General features: G+C 39.8%; 1 protein-coding gene across 1 annotated transcript in view; it reads left to right on the top strand.

Annotated features, from left to right (window-relative positions):
- Positions 1-25,299, top strand: part of npepps (aminopeptidase puromycin sensitive) — a 103,123-nt gene that overhangs the window by 17,120 nt on the left and 60,704 nt on the right. The window contains exon 2 of the mRNA XM_039740799.1: positions 14,618-14,702. Within this exon, the coding sequence (XP_039596733.1) occupies positions 14,618-14,702 (85 nt within the window). The remainder of the gene's footprint in view (positions 1-14,617; positions 14,703-25,299) is intronic.

Consider the following 25,299-nt stretch of genomic DNA (forward strand, 5'->3'; position numbering starts at 1 on the left):
TAATGGGATAATCCCTATCCCGTACGCCCGTCGTGCGGGTATCCTGTACGTATGAGATGCTTTAACGACTGTACGGTGTAAGGGTTATACCATATTTTTTTTCCCTGTTCAGTGATTTTGTGATATAAAGTACAAAAAAATCTTTTTGGGTGATGTGCTCATTTAATACGATCCTCTGACTGATGACTTCCATCCCTTTGTTTGATGGGTAATCCTTTCCGAATCACAGAACTCGACCTTCCTTACCCTTCTATTCCACTATCATTCTGTTCTTGTGTCGTGTGGTGCCATTGCCTTGACATGCGAGTCGTCGGAGACATGTGGGTCTGACCCTTCCGATGTGAGCCAACTGCAGCGTTCACTAATATCATGAAAGCCACTGAAGGGTTTAGTTGTGCTGCAACAAAATCGCATCGCTTATCTAATGAAAGTGTTGAGAGCATGTGAAAGATTTTAAATGACAAGTATGAAATACCTCCAAGGAGATTTGCTGTGCCGTCAAGCCTTTGTCATGTCATCTGGATGAGGCAAATTGCTCACAGCGAGACTTTGGATACGCCTGGCATGTCGTTGGTCATGGCGCTGAATGAATCCTCCTTTTTTGTGGCTGCTGTCTGACATTTGGACATGACATGAAGCAGAGAGCAGGGTCTTTGTAATGGTCTGTGCGGTGCCATCATTAAACTGCTGGGCCGTGACAGCTCTTGGTGAAGTCATCTGCAGAGATGCCGACATTTTGTCTTTAAATCTGTCACAATTCCTTGGCAAGTGCAGAGCTTTGGGCAGATTTTGTCAACTTGTTCATTTGCAGGTGGTGTGGGTTTAATTGTGACTGCATTTCTAAGTGTATCCAATGGGGGGAAAAAAAAGAGAGATGCGACAACGTTAAGGCAGTGTGGTGTAGTGGTTAAGACTTTGGACTTCGAACTTTGAGGTTGTGGGTTCAAATCCCGCTACTGACACTGTGTGACCCTGAGCTGGTCACTTCACCTGCCTTTGCTCCAATTGGAAAAACCGAAAAAAAAGTAAGCAATTGTATCATAAATGTTGCAAGTCGCCTTGGATAAAGGTATCTGCCAAATAAGTAAATATAAATATTAAGTAGTGATTGTTAGCAATAAACTCGAATATTACATTACGTGAAATATCATGAAAGAGTCATTGTATTGAAAATGATTGATATTCTTCTTTATGCTGTGGATCAAAATATGCTGGGCAGTTTCCTCAAAATCGGGCTTCTCTAGCATTGGAGATCAGTTCGCCAGCCATAACACAACACACTAGACCTTTATGGGTCCAACAGATGGCAGGCCTGTCCCATGTTGGCCTCATTTGGGCTTTATATTGAAAGGAGCCAGTTGAAGTGGTTCAGGTAACTTGTCTCCCTGTGGAGGTGTTTTGGGCATATCCTGCCAAGAGGAAACCTTAGGGTAGACCTAGAACATGCTGGAGGGTTTATATCTCACCAGCTGGATTGGGACCACCTTGGTAATCTTCTGGAGGAGGTGAAGACGGGAGCAAGGAAAGGGGACATCTAGGCATCTTTGCCTAGATTTTGGTTCCCCACGACATGGGTAAGTGGTAGAAAATGGATGGATGGACAGAATACTTATAGCATTTTGCATTGATAATAGCTGGCACAAGTTTTATTTAAATTGAGCAAGCTTATTTTGAGCTTTCGTTCCCACAGACATCCCCTATCGCTCTGAAAGTGGCCAAATGGTGTTCAGAGATGCCTAAATGTGTAAATCAATTGACGTCAAAGCCACAATTGGTATATGTGGGTAAAGAAAAAATGGCAACATTCACATCCATAGATTCACTGCCTAGCGTTAACTGGCCAGCTGGTGTTCAGGACTGCATGAGACCTAAATCTGTAGAAAACTCGACAGATAAGCCTCTGTTTTGTTTTCGAGGTCGAAACATTTGCCTCCCTTGTCTACTACATTGGTGCTAACTTCCATGTGTTGTTTTTTTGGGCCGAGAGATTGACAGATTTCGCATGTACACACTTAGCCTGCCCCTACAACTTAAGACAGAATGAAAGCTGTTTGATTTTGTCAGGGCGAGTCGCAGACTGTCGAACTGACTTGCTGGGGGTGTCAGATTACATGATTGGAAGAATCACAGAAGCTGGCGCGACTGCCTCTAACTGCTAGTATTCTGTAAAATCGCTGGAAACCACAGGTAGTTTGATGGCCTTTAGTCACCTTAGCTTTTATCTTTAGTGCTATGACCTGTGTTGGGCCACGTCCTCTCTGCTAAATTTGTGTTTAAGTCATTAAGTCTCAGTTTTCCCCTTTCCTTCATGAATACCCCGGCGGTTTTAACTCCAGATAATGGAGTTTTTGGAAAGTGCTCTCCAGAGCCGTATATACCTGAGAACACCAGCTTGGTGTTGCAGTGTGGATGGATGAAAATGGAGAGTTTTGAAAATGCCGATGCTCATCTGCTCCTGGGAGGGATCAAGTGGGAGGGGCTGTGGGCGGAGCTCCTGACATCTTTGTTTCCCTCCTATAATACAAAGCATTGCATCGATGAAAACAAATTCTGCTACTGAGAAAGTACAGTTCAATGTAACAAGTGTGATTAAATGTTAATTGAGTAATTAATGCAATTATGGTCTTATTTAAAGCCTTTGCATTAATGCAAAATTAGCTTTTTTTTGTGTGTAAATAAACTACATCACCTTTGTAACTTCCACATTTTTGTAAGAAAGGCTTGCATGTCCACGCGCTCCTGTGTGAGGCCGCAGCGCGCTTTTTTTGGGCTGCTGATGAGCCCTGACATACTAAATGCACGCTCTGAAGCACAGCTGGAAGTTTATGAACACATGGAGGAGTCGTGCTGCTGTTTATACAGTTGGGCACGGAGAAGTAATAGATGTTATATATATATACTAGCAAAATACCCGCGCTTCGCAGCGGAGAAGTAGTGTGTTAAAGAAGCAATGAAAAAGAAAAGGAAACATTTTGAAAATAACGTAACATGATTGTCAATGTAATTGTTTTGTCACTGTTGTGAGTGATGAGTGTTGTTGTCATATATATATATATATATATACACATATATATATATACACACACACATAAACATATATATATACATATCTATACATATACACATATATACATACATATATATCTACATATATACACATACATATACACACACACATAAATCCATACACACATACATACATACACACAAATACATATATATATACATACACACACACATATATAAACATATATACATACATATCTACATATATACACACACAGCTATTTCGTATCAGTGCAATACGCTGCATTTGTTAAAACGGATGACTCCCGCCTTACGCAAGTCTGTGTGGATATTATGAACTATCAGTATTTGTTCAAGTTCTATTTAAAATTTTAAATAGAAGGAATTTTTATTTAGTCGACAGAAATATCTTTGGTAGGAATGGTAAAAACAGACAGGAATATTATTCGTGAATAAATCAACTCAAACCTTAAACAACTTATAATATTTTGCTCTCCATAAAAATATATCCTGTCTAAATTATACAAGTTAGAAATAAAGTAAACGTTAAAAGAACAAACATTCAAATTTCTTTACTCTTATGTAATTTTATATAAAAAATAAACTTAGATTTTAAATATCCCAAAAGATTTTGCTCTCCATAAAAATATATCCTGTCAAAATTATACAAATTCAAATATGAACATGCTGCATAACAAAACCTGGAAATATAAATAAAATGTGTTCCTTTCAGCAATAACAAATCAAATCATTCAGTTGTCTTTGCTCATATGTCATTTTAGAGCTGGACGCCTGGCATCTTTTTGGCCACAGGTTCGTTTCTGTTTGGTGTGAGGTTCTGTGTTGTGGAGATTCTCAGGATGGACTGCAGGTGCTCATCAGTGAGGCGACTCCTGTGTGCTGTTTTGTTAGTCTTTATCACTGAGAAGAGCTTCTCACACAGATATGTGCTACCAAACATGCACAAGGTTCGAGCCGCATGTAGACGGACTTTTTGTTCTTCAAAGTCACCAAAGCGCCGTGCAAACTCAGTGCAGTGCGCCAGTTTATCAGCAAAGTGCGATTTGGGAACACCGTAGTGACGACTTGGTTTAACATTACTTGGCAACAGGGAAAGTGGGGCAAGGTGCACTGGTGCATTTGTGTCTCCCATAAAAGCAGCTTCACTTGAAATCACTTTGTGATTGTGCACGGGTTAAAACGTCCGCTGAAGTGTCAGATTCTTATTTAATTATGCTGCTTTCTGTATCTTCTGCATTGCATTCAGGTTACCCTGATGTTTTATCTCATAGTGCCGTCTTAGATTAAATTCTGTAATTACAGCCACATTAGCTCCACAAATGAGACACACGGGTTCAGTAAACATATACTCAGCCTCCCATCGGTTTTAAAGGCTCTATTTTCAGAATCAACTTTTCTCTTCAGCATCGTGTGAGCTAGCTTCGCAATAACTTGTTCGGCAAGGCGGCTGAAGCGCTGCATTATGGGATCTGTAGTTTATTGTGTTACCAGCGCTTCATATACCCGGCTTTAATAACAATAATACAGTATATAAAATGATCTCGCGGGCGGATATAATTACACGCCGGGCGGATGTGGCCCTGCCCTTGAGTTTGACACATATGGACTAAATAGAACTTGAAAAGATATATTTTTTCAAATGTGATCGCAATTCAAATAGAGTTGACGCAAGACTACAGCCTGCATCCTCCCTCGCTGTTACTTTTTACCGCTCATCTAATGAATACACTGAGTATGGCTTTACCAAAACAATCATTGATGGTGAATAAAGTATCCATTATTCGAGTATGTAGATCGGATATATATATATATATATATATATATATATATATATATATATATACCGCGATCGCAGCGGAGAAGTAGTGTGTTAAAAAGCTAGAAAAGAAAAGGGAACATTTTAAAATAACGTAACATGACTGTCAATATACAGTATTTGTTTTGTGAGTGTTACTGAGTGTTGCTGTCATCAAGGATTTGATTATCATTATTTCTTTCAATCAGGTTCGTATTTGTAGGATGTGTTGTGTTCAAGTTACATTCCGTGTTTGTCAATCGCTGTAAAGATGACAGGTTTCATTCATCGATTCGCTTCTTACTGCATCAATAAACAGCTCGCCTTCTTCTTTATCTGAGACCTGACACACTGCATGCACGGGTTTTTTACACTGTCTTCCTTTAGCGGACATTGACTTTTTCCACGTGTGCTTTGTTTCCGCAGTAGCTGGATTTATGAATATGCTTATCAGACGCTTCATATTTTTGCTGCCTTTTCAATTGTGTAATTCGGTTTTGTTCAGCGCTTTGGAACTGTTGCCTTTTATCTGTGCACTGCGCCAGTTCACGTGAGCCGCCGGTGTACATGCATCGAAGGTTCCCAGCTGTGCTGGTGCCATCTCGCTATGTCCATGGCTGTATTTAATGTTACCTTAGTCCTGGCACTTAAAACTTTCTCTCGCAGTTTTGCTGAGTTTGTGTCAAACACCACCCTGACCATCTCATCTTCCTCTCCATAAACACAGTCCTTCACCCGTGAATATTTAGTGGGAGTTTGCTATTGGATTGCCGCTGACGGACGGCCTTATATGGGCAGGCACTAAATTACAAACGCCAGCGGCAGCCTGTCTATGAACTTAATTTAAAGTGTAGGTTTACATCGTGCTTCGTTTCCGAAGTAGCAGAACTCATGAACATGGTTGTATATGTCACTCGCTCGCTTCTTATTGTTTCGCTGCCTTCTCAATTATATAATGCATGTTTTCTTCAGCGCTTTTTCGAGGTCTTCCTGGTTTTCTATGTACTGCGTGATTACGTAGGAGGCGTGATGATGTCACACGAAACTCCGCCCCCACGGCGTTCAAGCTCATCTCCATTACAGTAAATGGAGAAAACAGCTTCCAGTTATGACCATTACGCGTAGAATTTCGATATAAAACCTGCCCAACTTTTGTAAGGAAGCTGTAAGGAATGAACCTGCCAAATTTCAGCCTTCCACCCACACGGGAAGTTGGAGAATTAGTGATGAGTGAGTGAGTGAGTGAGTGAGTGAGGGCTTTGCCTTTTATTAGTATAGATAATATATGATGTAAGGTGCTATGTGTGGAGGTGTGTGTGTGTCTGTCTGTCCGGCCCAGAATTGTGAGGCTACAGTATATAGCTCAAAGAGCCGGCAAGGCTGCCCCAAGTTAACGAGTCGGACGAAGAAGTACGAGGCTACAGCATGAACCTGAAAGAAAGCAACTCTGTCACCAAAGTGAAACCTCCAACGAAAGACAAATTTGCTTAGCCGCTGATAGACAAGGAGGGCGAGCACATCTGCTAAACGAAACCGCCGACTCTGCATTTCAATTTTTTTTCTGACGATTTCAATAGTTTCTAGGAGCCTGGGCTTTCTACGGCAGGGGCTTACACAGCTAGTTCTATAATAAATGTGATGAAATGGAATTTTAAATTCGCACATAATAAATTTAAACAAAGTAACGCACTATGGCAGGATGCTTCACAGGGACCGTTTTGAGATTGAAGGAGCGACAGAGCCTTGGTGCTAAAGACTTGTCCCAGAATGAACAACACAGAATAAAAATGACCGGTAGAATAAAAGTAATTAAAGACCTCCGTCTTAACTCTTTGAGGACTGAATATTTTTTCCAAAAAACACACAAAGTAATAGACATAAACAGTCCAGTTCAGCGATAATATGCAAACCGTTGTCCACAGTGTTTTTTGCTTTGTGCATTTACTTTCTCCAGGTGTTTTATGCCATTTTTGCCGTTGTCTGCTCTTCACTACACACGCGAGTGCAGGCAATCTTGGTCAAACCAACAAAGTTAACTTTCCTTCTAGCAAAGAGAGTCAAATAAAAATTTTTAACAGTTGGGGTTTGTCTCCGTTTACATCTGCCCTGAAAGAGTTAATACGCTAAACGTTTAACTAACTACAAAAAAAAGTTTTAAAATCATGTCACATCCCAACTCGGATCCAACAGTTGGTTTCTATATGATAATATTTCTGAAATTATAGAAGTAAGATACTCCTAAAAATGTTGTTTTGATTTGTGTGACGGTGCTTCAGGCAGAGCTGGTGAACCCATTAGGCAATGTATAGGTAGCTGCCTGGGGCACCGTCCTCTGAGGGGTGCAGTTTAGGTAAATTAAAGGGCATACACTCTGGACACTGAGGGGTGCAGTTTAGTTAAGTTAAGGCATGCATGCCTCAGACACATAGGGGGACACCCCCTGCCTAGAGATTAATGTGAACTTTGACCGCCACTGTCTTTAGGTGTTTGACTAAATTGATTTTGTTAGCCACTTCTAGTTAGCTTTGTGCGGTAGCAAATCTTGCAGACAGACTTGCGTGTTACTGTGTTTGCTATCCCCGGTTACCACAAAGCCAAAGTAATTCCAGGCGCCACCGTGGCTGCCCTCTTTATCAATTAAGCATGCTGGTGAAGGCTGCGAAGCCACTGAAGTCACCATATTAAAACCTGTGAGTGGGCAAAAAAAGTGAGTGCAATTTGAGCTGCGGTGGGATCGAGACCATGAAAAATGAGTATTGATGGCATTTTCAAATGTTAAAATCAATACTAATTGAAATTTCAGTACTTTTGACAACCCTACTGCCTAGACGGGCTCTATCTCCCCACTACCCTAAACTCTTCAAAAACGAATGGATGGATTGTTTAAGTCCTGCCGTTTACTAAACCAGGGCATTTATGTTGAAGTTTTGTACTCGTCAGCTGTGGACGCTTTTACAGACTGAACACTGAATATGAACAATTGACCTAGAATGAATGAACTGAAGTGAAACTGAAACCGAAATGAAAATATTTTTCAAATGGCTTGATTTGTTAAATGGCAACGTTCTATAAATAAATATCCCATCTCTCTCACGCCATTTGTGTTATGACTGCTCTTTTCCTTAAAGTGCAGCGTCCAGAGTCTGTGCTGGAAGCAATGCTCACAAGACGGGAACCATGAAATATTAATTGTAAACAAAGATGTTCTGTCATAAGTGTGCATCTGATGGCTTTGACTGGTCACCTGGGGGACTGCAGGCTGGAAAGAGTCGTACATGGCCGAAGCGTGAGAGCAAAGCATGTGCTGTCAGAGACACTGTGTGACAGGAGGGAGGACGTGACTCACGGCAGAATGCCACTGAGGGGATAAAGACCAGAAGCCTAGGAGCCCGGGCTTTCTAGAGCTTTCTTTCTTGAAGTTAAAATGAGATGGCACATATGGGGCAGGTGACTCAACAGTTGCCTGGGATGTCTGCCCCATCACACAGAAAGAGAGAGCAGGTCATGAAAACTCCATGAAAGTTAAGAGACCTTTAGGCTGACGAGGGCAACATGTTGTCCGAGGCTCATAGAGCAGAACCCCAGAAAATGTGCCACTCTTTAAGGAACTAAGTGACCACCAGAGAGATCCATCCCCCCCACCCCCCAAAAAAAAACCAAGATGGGGTTCAAGGCTTCTTCACAACCATAGACTCACTGAGCTAGGAGTTGGGAGACGGTGCAGAGGAAGCAGGAAAAGAGTTGGTAGAGAAGATCTGCTGTGGTTTGTAGTGCATGTGGGCAGCCATCCCACTTGATGAGGGTTTCAAGGTCCTGAGCAGCCATTGGTTTTGCTGTTCTTTCTTGTGTGGTTCTGTTTACTCCCTTTTTATTCATCCCTCTCTTCAGTTTAGTTATTTAAATAAGTCATCTGTCCTTATTGTGGCCTACTGGCCTTACAATGTGTTAAATGAAAGAAGCTGCTAATATGCATAGAATGTCTGCCATTGCTTATGTATGCACATTCCTGCTGTGATCACTTTGAACTTTATTATAATTTTTTTGTTTTGTTTGCTTATTGTGTTTTGTTTGGCAGCTTGGGCTACTGACACTAACAGCTCACATTTTTTCAGGCATATGCATACTTATATTAACTACAGTATATATGTGTTCTGTGTCACACTGTTGGTCTGTTGTGCTCAGATTCCTGACGTCTGGTAATGTCTGAACGGCGCCCGTGCCACGTTGTCATTTCAGTGGTTCACTTTAGCCAGTTTCCGCATCGCCTCTCTAACTAACCTGCAAATCCTTGGACTGTGCCAGAAGAAGCCCATGTGAACCTGGGTGTACCCAGCAACTACCACGCTGCAGCACGTGTAGTTTCTCATGAACTTACATCACACTTGGCTGAATATTTGAGAGTTAAGTAACTGAACTTAAGACCACCTTGTCATCAGTCATTGAAAACTAATGCAAACCGTGGTTCTGTCGCGTAACTTGTTGTGGTTGCCTCACCCACCGTTGTCGTTGATTCTCACAACAGTATATCAAGCCATCCATTTTCTAAGCCCACTTTCTTTAGCTAGTAATAAACAAAATCAACAGGAATCACAAAACACCAATAAAACATTTAAAGACATGTTAACATGCAACAGATCCACCCTGAGCATCGGAATGTAAAGACTGGGGGTGGTCCTTCATTAGTGACATCACAGTGGCCTGCCTCTTGGGTCTCCACCCACAAAGCACTAAGGAGCATAACAGAATAACTCATTATACAGATAATAAGTAATAAGCAAAACTAACAGAAATAACACAGAAATACTTGAAATAAATAATAAAACCAAGTTAACCAAACAAAAAACCATGAAAAAATCCCAGGCAGGAAGTAAATCCTATCTTTTAATTATATCAATAGGAGCCTTGAACAAGATGACAGTTATAGTAGTGTCTAATATCTGAAATTGTGACATATGACAGTGTTTGTGTGTGTATATATATATATATATATTAGAACGTGTTAAAACTCTGACGTTTTTTATCCTCACCTTTCCCAAGTAGTGGAGGTGTTGCAGTGCTGTGTGCGTTCTGTTAAAAGCTCCCTACTGTGAAGCTCAGATTTCCTTGCAAATGAAGTAAAGACAAAGCATGTTAAGCTCCCCATTTGTCTGGCCTCCATCTTTTTGTGCAGATTTTTGATAAGAGATCTCCTGTTTAGCAAGAAACTCACTGCTAATAGACCTGAAGTTGAACTCCAGTGCTGTAAAAGAATGGCAATCATCCTCTTTATTCTTGCTAATTTTGATGGAGGTGCAGTGGTTATTGTAACTGCCTCACAGCTCCAACTTCCCAGTCCAGACCCTGTCTATAAAGAGACTGCTTGTTTTCCGTGCATATTGCGGTTTGGGTTTGCACAAGAAGTATTTGTGTGTTAGTGTAATCGGTGACACAGTATTGGCCTGTTATGAGGGTCCCAGAGTATGGGCATGGAATATTCCTGGCAACTTACTGCCTTCTGCTCATGACATATTGTAGTCTGTCTGTCATATAGTGCCTTTCATATGTACCTATCTATCAACAAACAAGCAAACACAGGCTGCCTTACAAAGGCAAACAGTAGTATTAAAGACCTCCACCACTCTTCACATTTACTTATTTGACTGACATCTTTATCCAAGGCAACTAACAACATTTATGCTACAATACCTACATTTCTTTTGGTTTTTGCAATTGCAGCACAGGCAGGTAAAGTGACAATAGCAGGATTTGATCCCACAGCCTCAGGGTTTGAAGTCTAAAACCTTAACCACTCCTCCACCACACTGCTTCTATTCTTCCCAGCTGCTTCAGTTCTTTCTCCTCCCATAATAGCAGTGCTACATGGCCACTGGCACTCACATCAGTAGATGTGACAGCTTGTATTATTCAACAGGCAGTCATAATAATACAAAAATGGTATGGCTTTTCTTGTATTAATACATTGTATGTAATTCTGTATAATATGTTGCACTGAATGAAAACATTTTTATGTAAGTGTGCATGTTGTACTTCTTTATGTAGGTGGTGTATCAAAGAGGGCAATTATTGAACTCCAGCACACCGCAGTGTTTTTACACTTGTGGTGCGAGTTGCAGTTGATGGGTTGCCAGGTTAAAATAAATTAATAAAATAGCTGTTTTAGCGGCAGAGTACCTCATGTACCACACCAAGGGGACTCTCTTCCCCTACTGAATATCCCTTTGATATTCTAACACCAATAGGGAGCCCTAATTGTACCTGCAACGTCTCTGAGTGTCTGTCCGCTTTTCACGAGAGAACTACTTAACAGATTTAGGTCAGGTTTTTTTGTATAATTTGCTTGAATGTTCTGGTTGATATTGTGACTTCTCTCATCGCGCTAAGTATCATAGTTTGCTTGCCGCACGGATTTATTTGTGCAAATCCGAGAGAGGGGTGGAGGGGAGTAGGGCCCTCCACACTTACACACAAGCCTCCATTCGAGACGCTCTACCTCTCGCCACGTGTTGGAGCGTACCTTGCCTCTGCTCAGCTAGCGATACCAGTTTGTTCAACAGACATTATCATCTACAGATTGTTAAGGAGTAACGTTTGACGTTTTTGAGAGAGAGAGATCAGAGCCACGTGTGTTTTAGAGGGTAGCTGCCGATTGCCAGAGATATCATGGCCATGTGCTTTTCTCCCCACGTGGGGGATGTTGTCCTGTCAGAGCTGAACTCAATCTTATATAGTGGCAACGTCTTACGTTGAAGCGTACCTACCTTCCGCTTGGCCAGAAATATTATATAATTATGCAAGAAACGCCAAGGACGTACAGGTAACAAGTTTATCATCACACTTCTCTCAACTGAAACCCCTCTCTGAATATACCAATGCACTCAAAACTTCAGAGGTGAACCCCCCCTTACCCCCCCGAGATTGTATACAGAGGATCATATTTCATTTGTGACAGTGTTACAAGGGGAAATGTTTCCTAGTGTGGTCTTCAACCAAAAATTGATTAAACTGAGGCCAAAAAGCTTGAGAACCTGGTTTCTGTGGCTGCTCCATTGCCTGCAGCATTCTGTACTTCACCATCACTTGCAAATCACTTGCCACCTAAGGGCTGAGGTGGGAGGCATGTGCTGTGAGATGTGAATGGTCCAGCAGCTTCCACTGCTCATGAGTTGTGTTGACGGTGTGTGGCCCAGCTTTATTGTCCCAACTAGGTGATTGCTGTAACCGTTGGCGATTAGACTTGGCTGGACTTGTATCATTCTGTGTACCTCCATGTTTGAACATGTTTTATGACATCTTCTCAATGACATGAGGTCCTGCACCATAACGACACATAACCTAATAACAGCTAAGTCCGTTGGGACAAGTGGCACAAACTAAAGTGAGACGACTTATCACTTTACTTTTATAAATGCACTTATTTATGCAAGTGATTTGTGGTCTGGTATATACACAAAATGGAGATAGATAGATATGCAGTATATCATTGGATCTTCTTCTTTTGTTGTGGGACAGAATTTTATTTTATTTGTCAGGAAAACAAGATGGTCTTGTAAGATAAAGACATTGATTTCCTTAATCTGCAGAACTCAACTGTAATCAGTCAGCATCTTTTTTTGTACTCTTTATTTTTGTTTCCATCTTTGTTTTCCTTTGTTTTTCTTATAAATACGTGTTGAAATGTGTCATGAGGTGTGTGTGCAATTTGTTTTCGAAAAGATGCCAGGGGTTTAATAATACTAATTAAAGGAGTAAGGAAGGGCAGGGTTACAGGCAGATGGCATTTAAGAGGAATGCTGATTGTGTTAATTTCTGTTTATTTAGTGGGTGTTGCATTGGGTGGAGGCCAAACTCTTTCATAATGTCTGAAGAGGTGCAGACTTCTTGAAGACGCTGCTTTTTTTGCCAGTCATTCAGCACTGCCACAGGGTATGGACTGCCCATGTTGGCATAGACAGTTCATTTATGAATGTTTTTCATTACGTTTTTGAAACTTTTGCCTCAGTCAGTGTATAAGACATAAGACACTAATACTCCACTGTTTACAGTTTACATACACTATGATGTTTGTTGTGATGGCCACAAAAAAAAAAAAAGAAAAGAGAACAGACATCACAAACTTTCTGACAGGACTGTCTACGGAAACCAATGTTGGACCACTACAAAAAATATGAAAATTGTCTGCAAAAAAATATAAAAATGTATAATCCACGTTTCAAGTCATCCAGTTGTATGCTCACAATGTGTTTTTTTTTTTTTGCTAAAATATTAAATAAACCACCTCTAGAAAATGAAAGTAGTCTACAAACAGGACAGTCGTTCACACGGAAATTGCACGTTTGAATTGAAGACCCTCCTCTCCCCTCTAATTCACTGGTCAAGACTCCCATCTTCAATTCAGAAGGGTCATCCTGTTTGAAGGAGCTTCATGTTTGAGGACTACTTTTTAATTTTCTGCAAGTTTTAATTTAGCAATACTTTAGCAACAAAATACATGCATTTTATTGTTTATTTTTTTATTTATTGTTTGTTCGGTGTCCTTGAGTTCTCTGAAAGGTGCCTTGTATAAATAAAATGTATTATTATTATTATTATTTTACACATTGTGAGTATATGATTGGGTGACTTAACGCTTATTTTGACACGAATGATAGTAAGAATGTTTTCATGAATGTTTTTGAGATTGGTTTGCTATTATCCACCATTTGTCTCCATAGTCCCCGCATTCTATTAAAAACATTCTCATCTCCATTCTCCATGAAGATGTAAGATGAAAAACTTGACTGTGACGACAAACCACCTGGAGTAAGCAACATTAAAAAAAATCACTTTTGTGTGGAGTATTACTTTAAAGTAAATCCACTTATCCACTTGCCAACGTCCCCATGTGAAATGATACTTTAATTTTAGTCCATTTTAGTCGTCAAGTCTTAATTTCTTGAGGTCCTGCTCTAGTTAGCTGTACGGTAGCTGAAGTTTTTATATTATTGTGTCACATTACTTTTGCGTAGTATGCTTTTTAAATATTACCACCTAAGTTTTATATTTTTATCTTGCCCATAGCATGTGCTAATGAAAGTGTCTTAGATTCTTAGATTAAAAAGATTTAACAGTGGAACACTGGCAAATGTCCCCATCTTATTCTTAGTATACAACATTTTGGGATTTTAGAAGATTCTTACTTTCTCCTTTATGAAGTATGGGGAAAGTATTGTAATCGTCCAAAGATTCGATGACAAGATTATGATAACTCTCAACGTTTTAGACCTCCTTGACTTTCTCATACACTAAGTATAGGGAAAGTATTGGAATCCTCCAAAAATTCAGTTTCGAGATTGTGATGAATCTCAGCGTTCCTGAGTCTGAAAATACCATTTTTGGAATTGTGTGTGTGTGTGTGCGTATGTATATGATGTGTGTGTATGCTTTCACTTAGGTCAACCAAAATTTACATACAAGTATTGGGTACAAAACATAGATTTCGATCAACTTTTGTCTACTTCTGTTAATCGGAAGTGGTACTTTTTATTCATGCAGCAGCAGAGTCCGATTTATTCAGCTTTACTTTTGTAATAATTGTTCAATATTTTATTAATTTTATTTGATGTTGATGGTTGTTTAAATTACGTAATTTAAAAATATAATCCTTGTCTTCCGGTTTACTCCTCAAATATCCATCCCCATATCTAAGTATATGAGAAAGTTAAGGGGAGAGCACTCTCGATTTTTGGTTTGTTACACTGTTGTTTCTGTCTAGAATGATTTTCTTTCTTTTTTCAGGTTACACAACCCACCAATCAGATTGTTATGAACTGTGCCGACATTGACATAATAACAGCAACATTTGCACCTGAAGGCGCCGAAGGTAAGGACCAGTGACGTAGCTCATGTATCTGTCCTCCTGCTCTAGGCAGGCTGCCTGGCCACACAGCTGTTTTCAGAACACTGCACGGTGTTGGGTTTCCACACATTAAAAAACATGTCCTACAAGTAGCTTGTCCTTGATTACAAGTTGACATCAGTCACATGCGTTATCATGTCAAGTGCATTCAGGCGTCTCAAATGGTGACCCCCGTCGACCTGTTTTCACTTCAGAATTGTGAGATATTGTAGTAATGGTATACAGTGCCTTCAGAAAGTACTCGGCCCATGAAACTTTTTTTTTTTTTACACTTTTGTTATGTTGCAGCCTTGTGCTAAAATCATTTTAAACACTCAGTATCCCAGAATGACAAAGCAAAAACAGGATTAAAGGATTTTTTTCAAAATTTAAAAAATAAAAAACTGAATTCCCACAACATTTGGCTCAGGTTCCCCCCATTCTGTTGGTCATCATTGAGATGTTTCTCCCCTTGTTTAGAATCCATGTGTCATCAGTTCAGTTTGCAAAAACCAAACCATGAGGTCAAACGCACTGCCTGCAGAGTTCAGAGACAGGATTGTGTTACAGCACAGATCTGCGGAAGGCTACAAAAATGATTCTGCAACTTTGAAGGTTTCCCAGGAGCACAGTGGCTTCCAGAGTTCTTAAGTGGAAGAAGTTTTGAACAACAACAGCAACAATTTATTTCTTGTATAGCCCAAAATCCCACAAGGAGTGCCTCAGTGGGTTTTAACAGGCCTTTGTTTTTTGACAGCCCCCACCCTCCCTAAGAAAACATTAAAAAAAAAAAAACTCCCAAAAATATCCTTGTACTGAATGGAAAAAATCCTGGGAAAAGCAATTCAGAGAGAGACCCCTTTCCAGGTAGGTTGAGTGTGCAATGGGTATCAAAAAATGGGGTAAATCCAATACACAAAACAGAACACAAGTAACCCTCTTCACAGAGCCAGATGGCCAGTCTATCATGGCCACCTTAGAAATGTAATGCAAAAAAGCAAGGTATAGATTATATCACTCACTAAATAAAGAACACTATGATTCGTCTTAGAGCTGGCCAAACCATGCAGTTGGGGCTATGGGAAGAGAAGTGACTAAGAACCCAAGGGTCCCTCAGGCTGAGCTCTAGAGAACCTGTGTGGAGATGGGAGAAACTCCACTAACCTGGGCCTTATGGCAGAGAGCCTAGACAACACGTGAAACTCCACTTGGAGTTCGCAAATAGGCACCTGAAGGACTCTTAGACTGTGAGAAAGAAGATTCTCTGGTCTAATAAAACCAAGATTAAAATGTTTGGCTTCAATCCTATGCAACACGTATGTAGGAGACCAGACGCTGCTTGCCACCTGTATAATACCATTACAGTGGTGAAGCATGGAGGTGGCAGCATCAAGCTGTGGATTTGTTTATCAGCGGCAGGGACTGCTGGGCACGTCTGGGATGAGTGAAAGCACAATGGAGCAGAATACAGAATCATCCTTAATGAAAATCTGCTCAAAGTTCTGTGAGCTTGAAAGGGTCACCGGACAGTACAGCGACTCTAAGCACAAAGCAAGGAGAACACAGGGGACAGCTCTGGGAATTTTGAGTGTCCCAGTCAACACCCAGACTTGAATCCACTCAGACTTCTCTGGAGAGACCATATAATGTCCACAGAGGGTCCATCTGACCTGGCAGAGCTGGAAAAGAATGGCAGAAAATCCCCAAATCCAGGTGTTGCATCAGATCCCAAAAGATTGGAATGGCTGCCAGAGGTGCTTTAACTAAGTGCTATGTAAAGGATCTGAATACTTCTGTCAGTGGATTATTTCAGTTTATAAATTTTTAATACATTTGCAAAAAATTCTAAAATCCTGTTTTCACTTTGTCATTCTGGGGTGCTGAATGTTGTTTGATGGGGGATTTAAAAGATTTTAACACAAGGTTGCAACATAACAAAATGTGCAAAAAGTGAGGGGGGTCTGATTTACTTTGAAAAATTTCTTTTTTGTGTTAAAACTTTAGTAAGGACTCCAGTAAAAGGTGAAGCAGTGCCTTTACAGAGAGGCAGACAAGTCCTGGCTGGGGGTATATTGTAGCATACTTGTTGTAATCTTTGTATATTTGAAGCAGCATGCACTACGCTGTTTTTACTTTTTTCTCTTTTAATGGAGTCGTGGTGCCAAAGAGTCCATTCAAGTAAACCAAGAAAAAAAGCAAAAGTGCCACAGTCTCGGTTTTGCTTGCCTTTTTGTTTTGTTCCTTCCTCCCATAGCAACTTTCTTTTTTTTGTTTTCTCTACTGCCGCACATGTGATGCAAGTCAGCTGGGTGTTTTAGGTCACAGAGCCAGCAGCAACACCAGGGAGTTGATCTTCTAGGAAGGAGGTGTGGCGTTTACTCTGAACTTGACGCAATCCATTATCACCATCTTAGGAAATGTGCTAATCTTTAGCAGACTTTATTGTATTTTTTTATTTTATCACAGTGAATCTTCTAAACATTTGACTCTCTAAGCACATAATGTTAGGACATGTCTAAATTTAAGAGAAAACGGTGTTTTAATTTTCTTTCATCTATTACTCCAAATAAATGCAGCGGTTTTAAAAATTCATTGTATCACTTTGAAATGGCTACTTCTTTTGTGATAGAGCCTGAAACCAAAACCTATTATACAAGATCTTTTTCCAGCTTTATTTACACGTTTTGCTTTATAACATTTAAGTGATGAAAAAAAGCAGCGGTTCTGAAAATCAATAAAGAGACTAGAAAAAGAGGATTGGAAGTGATCAGCCCTATGATTTACTTTTTCATAGTGCCAGGTTTTGCTTTAATGAAAGCCATTAGCCTGTTTGGGTATGTCTCTACCAGCTTTGCAGACCTAGACTGGGGAATAATTACCCAGTGTTCCTTGCAGAATTGTTTGTGTTCAGTCATATTTCATGGTGAGTGGTGCTGGACCACTCTCTTCACATCCATCCACTGTTCCTCTATCAGTTTTAAGTCAGGTCTCTAACTTGGCCACTCCAGGACATTCATCCTTAAGCCATTGCGATTGCAGTATGTTTATGGTTATTGTGCTGAAATGTAAATTACCTGTCTATCTTCGGCTGTCTGACAGAGGGCTGAAGAGCCTCTTCAAGAATTTGATAGTATTTGGCAGCATTCGTTTTTTTTCTCAATCTTGACCAATCTTCCTCTTTAGTCCTTGCTAAAGAGGAAGCTGCCCATTTCCCCTCCATACCAAAACCCTAAAATAATTCTGCCAACCAGTATGCTTCACAGTTGGTATGTTGTGTTTTGGGTGATGTGGAGTTCAGTCTTGATCTCATCTGAACATCGAACCTTTAGCCACATGGCATCAGAATCAGAAAGTGTTTTTTACAATGTGCAAATGACACTCGGTGTGGTCCTTTTTCAGGGGAGGTTTCTTTTTTTGCCAGCATGCCATACAGGGCAGGTAAAGCATGTGTGAATGTTGTCAACCTGCACAGACAAACCAGTTTCAGCCATGAAAACTTAACGATCCTTCAAAGTTGTTATTGGCGTCTTGATAGCTTCCCTGATAAACATCCACCTGGCTTTCCACCTCATAATAATGGTCCGAACGGTATGCAGTACATTGAACAATCGCAGCGCGCACAGATGCTGCGGCTTTGTGCTCCTCGAATATGGATGATACTACTGTCGTTGGGCAACACCAACAACCTGGTCTTAAATACCAAAAAGACCAAAGAAGTTATTCTGGACTTTAGGACCACTAAAAAGACCAATCACAGTCCGATGATAATGCAGATGCTGTGGAGAGAGTTTCCAGCTTTAAGTTTCTAGGAGTCACCATCTCGGAGGACCTGTCCTGGGCTGACAACAACTTGGCAATAATAGGCAAAGCACAACAACACCTATTTTTTCAGGAAGGTAAGGAGAGCTGACCTCCCCCAGAATCTGCTGGTTAATTTCTATAGATGCACTATAGAGAGCATCTTGACTAACTGCTTGATGGCCTGGTACAACAGCTGCACCAAGGCTGCTAAGAAGTCCTGCATAAGGTTGTAAAAACAGCAGAGGCCATTATTGGGACTGAACTGCCATCGCTTGAACTCTTGTATAAGACCCGCTGTGTGAGAAGGGCCAAAAACATTCTCAAGGACAAAACTCATCCTGGAAATTCTTTGTTTGAGCTCCTCCCGTCAGGCAGACTCTTTAGGTCAATCCGTGTACGTACAAACAGACTAAAAAATATCTTTTTCCCATCTGCCACAAACTTTCTGAACTCTGAATCTCCTCAGTTTGAGATCATTTTTAATTGAACTTGTGCAATAAGCTATATTGTTAATGTGCAATATACTAATGTAATACAATATATAATATGTAATGTACTATTCATTAACAGGTGCAATGACAATTTATGCTGCTGTACTTTGAGCAATAATAATTTGCTCTGGTTACTTGATCACTTAACACTGTATACTTTTTTGTGTTTTTCTTCCAACTTGTTCCTTTCCACAACTTGATCCCAGAGCCCCTTTGAAAGCACCTTTCCAACCAGGGGGAATTGTGTGCATTTCCAAGCACTTCTAGTGGTGGAATCTCCAAGGAACAGACTGGTTTACTCTGACCTCACCAGGGTAACTACAGTTGTCTGGTGGGGGCCAATTAGCCTGATGTGATATGAAAGGTGATTATTGTACCTGACTAAGTTGATAATGGCTACTCTAAGGGAATGATCACTTATCCAAACCGGGTATTTCATTAATCAATATTTAAAAATTATATTTACACTTTGATATTGAGAGTTGCAATGTTTACTTACAGCTGGTAATAGTTGTATTTAATTTTCATTTACATAGTTTAATGTGACAAAAGCAAATAATTCTGTCAGGGATATAATAATATTCTATATGCACTGTACTATACACTCATTCATTCTTTTTCCAACACTTATCTAAAACTTATCGTGGGGGAAACAGGCTTAGCAGTGAGGCCCATAATTCTCTTTTCTAAGCCACACTTGCCAACTCATACTGTAGGATCCCAAGGTGTTCCCAGGCCATCTGGGAGAGAGAATCCTCTCAATGAGTTCTGGGTTTTCTCCTCCCAGCTTGTTGTGCCTGTGTAACCTCCGTAGGAAGGCATCCGGGGTCAGATGCCCAAACCACCTCAGCTGGCTCTTCTTCATGCTCATTTGAACTAATTCCAAAATTCAGCATTTGGTTCCCCATCAATTGACAGTTATGGTTTTCAAATATCTTACTCTCTCTTTTGTCTGTACTTGCCTTTACACATACTGTTGGTTTCCTTTACTGAACTTTCAGTAGTTTGCTTGTGTCAAATAGGTCCTTTCTGCTGTTGGGTCCTGCCATTGTTCAGTTTATCTTCCTGTGAGGTGCCATGACAATCTTGGTTGAACCATTCAGAAGAACATTACAGTAATGTGGGCAGCCTGTTCCTGTGAGGGAAACCAGAGTGCTTGCAGAAAACAAATTGCAGAAAATGCCCAGGTGTAAGATTCAAACCTAGGACACTAAAACTGTGAAGCCACAGTTCTAAACGTTACACCAAAATGTCCCCTCATGTTTAAATTCATAACAACTAGTAAGAAAAGCGTTTGAGTTGGTGCGTCACACTTGTTGTTTTAATTGTGTATTTCAGGCATGTTTAAAACCTCAAGTTTATGTCCAAATTCCTGTTTAAAAATCTCTTAAGTATTACTCAACAGTAACAGGGACTACTAAGGAGGTGACTGCTTGGATTGAGTAGGCAGAAATTTAACAGGTAACATTTATTATCAAGTCCTTAAGGAAGTTAGTGAGTGCACATATTTTTCAAAAATCTGGGAAATTTCTAAAGACTGCAGGTTAGCAAATTTGATCCTGTTATATAAAAAGGCCTGATCCAAGTACATTTAGGCCAGTAGGCTAAAGCTTAACATGCATTACAGGTAGATTCATTGAAGCGATTCTTTTTTGTGAAAAAGGTTTTTTTTTATGAAACAATGAGTAAAATGCAAAAAGAAGTAGGACGTATGAATTTACAAAAAGCTGCTTCCTGATGTTGGAGCCGGATGTTTCACCAGTCCTCAATCCTGAGAGTTCAACATTAGTTAGGTTATAGAGAGAAGATCTCTAAGAATAAACCGGGACAGAACAGGGGGATTTGCAATGAGAGGCCAGAGCGAGTTTGGCTGCAATGATATCCAGAGAAAGAACAGCCTCTGCTGGGACTAGGCTAAAAGGGTAGTGTGGAATTGTAGAGGAGAAGAAAAATATAAGTTGAGAAGAGGGATCTGGGCAGAGAGCATTAAAGAGAGGGAATGCAAAACAGCAAGCCAATAGGGAGTGACAGCGGAGCAGTTCCAGAGCATGAAGAGGATGTGTTCAGGGGCATTTAAGGAACAGAAATGACTATTGCAAGACGTTTACATGGGGTAAGATACAAAAATCAAACACAGTGTGCTGATAATTGGGGTTCCTGGAAGATGGAATGGTTTCCTTATGGAAGCAGATGAGCTGCATCAGCACATGTCTAGAACAGCGTAAAGAGACAGGGATCCTAGGAAATTAAATATTTTGTCTTCCTAACATGTAACCCAAACTACCACTGCTGTTCTGTATAATTCTATGACATTGTCCTTGCAAAAATGTGGAAGGTAGGGTACAGGGTTTATTTGCACTTGATCTGTTATTGGCAGATCTAAAGCATCCTTTCTGACCAATTCCTGAAACCGTTTTTAAAACTGCCCAGTCTGCTCTGTCTGACTTGGCTTCTCCATTTGACTTTTTTTGTCATTTTTCATATATTGGTTTAGAGTTTTCCCTAGAATGACTTATTGATCATGAATATATGTAGACATAAACTGCCATCTTGGCCAAATCCAGTTCAGGGTTGCTGGGGGAAAAATCATTTCCTAGAATAAGTGGGCAAAAAGCAAGAACCAACCCTGGACAGGGTGTCAGTCATTTATACGTGCAGACACTTACACTGGGGTGATCTTGAGGAATGTTGAATTCAGAACTGGTCTCCTAATAGCAGCACATTAGTATATTATTTGAGTTGTAGTTTCTCAGGCTGAGTTGCAGTCAGATTACTGCTGGACAGATCACTATATACATTTCTGTATTTTTTCCCTTTTTTTTTTTTTTTTTTTTTTGACACAATATATCTTTTCCACCAAAATAGAAGGTACTTGCAGTCCTATCAGATTCTCAAAGGCTGTTATGTTTCTTGCGGTTGCCTGCCTCGTTCAGTTTGTTGCATAGCTGTCATGTTTACAAAGCACTCCGCTTACTTTAAACTGCTGCCAGCTCGAGTAAACAGCACAATGGCTTTAGTTATTTTTCTGCAGCGGTAATGGGACTTCTAAGTACTTTATTGTGCCAAGTGAGCAGTTAGGAAGTTTAGCAAAGTTGGCCTTCTCCTGCAACTCGTGAATAGGTTTTGATAGGATAAAAAAGGAGAACAGAAATGTAAAAGCGTTTGTGTCAGACATGGCAGAAATGAATTGCAATGGACACCTAAATGATCGAGAGAACTTCTATTGCTCTTGTGACTATAGATCTTGCGTTTACATCATATTATTGTTTTGTTTGGAATTAACTGGGCTTAGAATCGATTAAAAAAAAAAAAAAGTAATCAACCACATCACTGTATGTAATTAATCACATCTAACATTAAAACATGTAATCATAAAATAAGTACTTAACTAATGAAGTAAATACACATTGAATCATAAAAATAATGTTAAATCAACACAAAGGAATTAAAAAAAATAATAATTTAATGGAATAGCTTGAACATGAACAATTACCACAAACCTGAACTTTTAACAAAATCCTACTTGAACAAGTACAACCAAAATTTGAATGCCTTCCTAAAAGGCAAGTTGAAAAAAGTCAATAGGAAAATGAGGCCAATCATATATATATATATATATACACATACACAGTTCATCCGGAAAGTATTCACAGCGCATCACTTTTTCCACATTTTGTTATGTTACAGCATTATTCCAAAATGGATTAAATTAATTTTTTTCCTCATAATTCTACACACAACACCCGGAAGTGAGAGGTGGAGTCGGGTTAAGGGCCTCACCTCTGAGGACACACAAGTGAGGCCAGCACGTCGGCAAAACGAAACCTCCAAAGAAAGAGTCGCTCACTCAGCCGCATATACAGAAGCGAGGCGCGCGCATCAGCAATACTGTATCCCTTTTACTTTTCTTCCTACCGTTAATACACAAGCGAGGCAAGCACGTCAACAAAACGAAACCTCAGAAGAAAGACAATCGCTTAGCCGCTAATACAGAAGCGATGCGAGCATGTCTGCAAAATGAATCCTCCTAGGAGAGACATCCCCAGAGTAGTTCCTTTCAATTAACTGACATCTCTACATTTCAATTTTTTTTTCTGACGATTTCAATAGTTTCTAGTAGGGCTGTGGAGTCGGTAGATAAAATTTTCGACTCATACTCCTTAGTTTCCGTTACTATTGACTCCTACTCCCCAACTCCTCTGCATTTAATATGCTAATATATTTTCCTTGTTGATTGAAGAAAGGCAACATACATGTCATTTAACCACAGAATCCCTGGATAGAAAGCTGACACTCTACTGTATTGGCCAGTTTAAACAAAAGACAAGAACCTCTGAACACACATCAGGCCATAGCACACACCTTGTTTACACTTAAATGAACTTGTTAAACACATTATATCTGAAATAAAATGAAAACACTGTTTTTAATGTACCATAATCCAGATTACATCAGATAAATACTTAATTATGGCTATTGTTGGTGAAATGGGACATTTGAACTTGCTGTATTTTTTTTTTTCATTACAATTTAAATTTATTAGGATTAGGAGTCGGAGTCGGTACATTTTTTCCGACTCCACAGCGCTGGTTTCTAGGACTCCGGGCTTTTTATAACACGGGCTTACACAGCTACTGTATTATAAGAAACTACAAACCTAACAACAAAAAAAAAATCTTGTGTTCATTATCAAATTGGCATAGTTTATAAAACACAGAAGTATCAAGGTAAAACTAAATGATAGAAATGACTGTAGATTTTGACTGCACTGCTAAAGACTGAAATAACTAAAAATATACACATCCCCTAAATGGGCATACATTAAAATTGTGTTAAAAATGCGCCAATACTATGCTCAATTGTTCATCATCTTCAATGACTTGATAATTATACTCAACATATAATACTTCCATGGCACACCAGTTAAAACAGTGTAGTGCCCCTGGGCCCTAACCTGAGAGAAACACACTCTTTTCATGGTTGAAACCTGTTAAGGACAGAAGTACCTGGTGAAGCTGACATAAAAGTAGCACCACAATCCCTTTTTTGCAGACACAGCACTTTGAGTGCACTGTAACAGCCAGGAAGACGTGTTGGAGGTCCAGCTACCAGGGTGCGTATTCACCAGTGACTCTCGCAGAGCTGAGGGACAGTGGACATACAAGTACACTGGAAAAAAATGAAATCTAAGTAAGAGAAAAGCACTTACATCAAGACATTAAATCTTGTTTTCCATATCGTAAGAATTATTGACGTATTATAAAAATTACATTTATGATTTTTTAGCTTACTTTAAGAAATCTTGTCACATAAATTTTGCTTACCCCATTGGCAGATATTTTTCCTAAATTAAAGCAAAACAACTCCCATTTAAAGTTTTCTTTGTCGAAAACACTGCTGTGTGCTGTCTGGTATGCAAAAAGTTCTCCATAGCTTCTGTGTCGTCTAAAAACTGACACTGCATTACTTGGGTGGTTATGTTGCATTGTTTCCATAAATTAGCGAAGATACTGCAAACTGAAATAATGGGTATGGATAATCATTGTACTTCTGTTTCATAGAAAGTTGTCATTATATTAGGGCAGTCTGCACTGCAAGCGACCTGACAGATTGACAAGTTAAGTAAAGGGGTACTAGAGACTTTGGTTGGTTTTAGTGCCTCTCAAAAATAAGTTATTTTGCACTTAGGTGGTATGACATGGGTTCGATCAACTTACAGAACCGTGAAACTAAAAAAATGTAATATTTATCTTTGCGAATTTTCCCTAGCATTGCACCAGGACTACCATAACCCACCTCCCGTCTTTCCTGTCACTCCCCTTCTTCTATGTTGGTATGTATAAATCAAGAAAACCACTATGAGGCGATTGCCTCGTTGCCTGCCCTGGATGTGACAGTATTTTTTAACTTGTTACACTGGCCACATTAATCGCAAAAATTAATGTATTAACTTTCCCAGGCCTAGAATTAAACTATTGCATTCAGCCTGAATAATCCATTAGTAGGAGGTTAGTTCGGTATAAAGCACTAAATCAGTAGGTATAACATTTACCTTGGGAGTACTGTTCACTGTGACCTAAAAATGGTAGCACTGGTGGAAATACCCATGCTACCAAATGAGGGTACAGTGGTGATAGTTTGAATGATGCAAGGTAAATCTGAAGAACCTGAGGTCAATAGAAAAGGAACACCTGCATTAGTATTAATAGAAATATAGGGTCATGCCACGATTAGTGAGTATATGAACATTAACTTGAAACTTATGTCTTCCTTAAGCCGGTGATGCCTTA

Source organism: Polypterus senegalus, chromosome 17 (genome assembly GCF_016835505.1).
Source record: "Polypterus senegalus isolate Bchr_013 chromosome 17, ASM1683550v1, whole genome shotgun sequence".
In the NCBI taxonomy this organism is placed as follows: Eukaryota; Metazoa; Chordata; class Cladistia; order Polypteriformes; family Polypteridae; genus Polypterus; species Polypterus senegalus.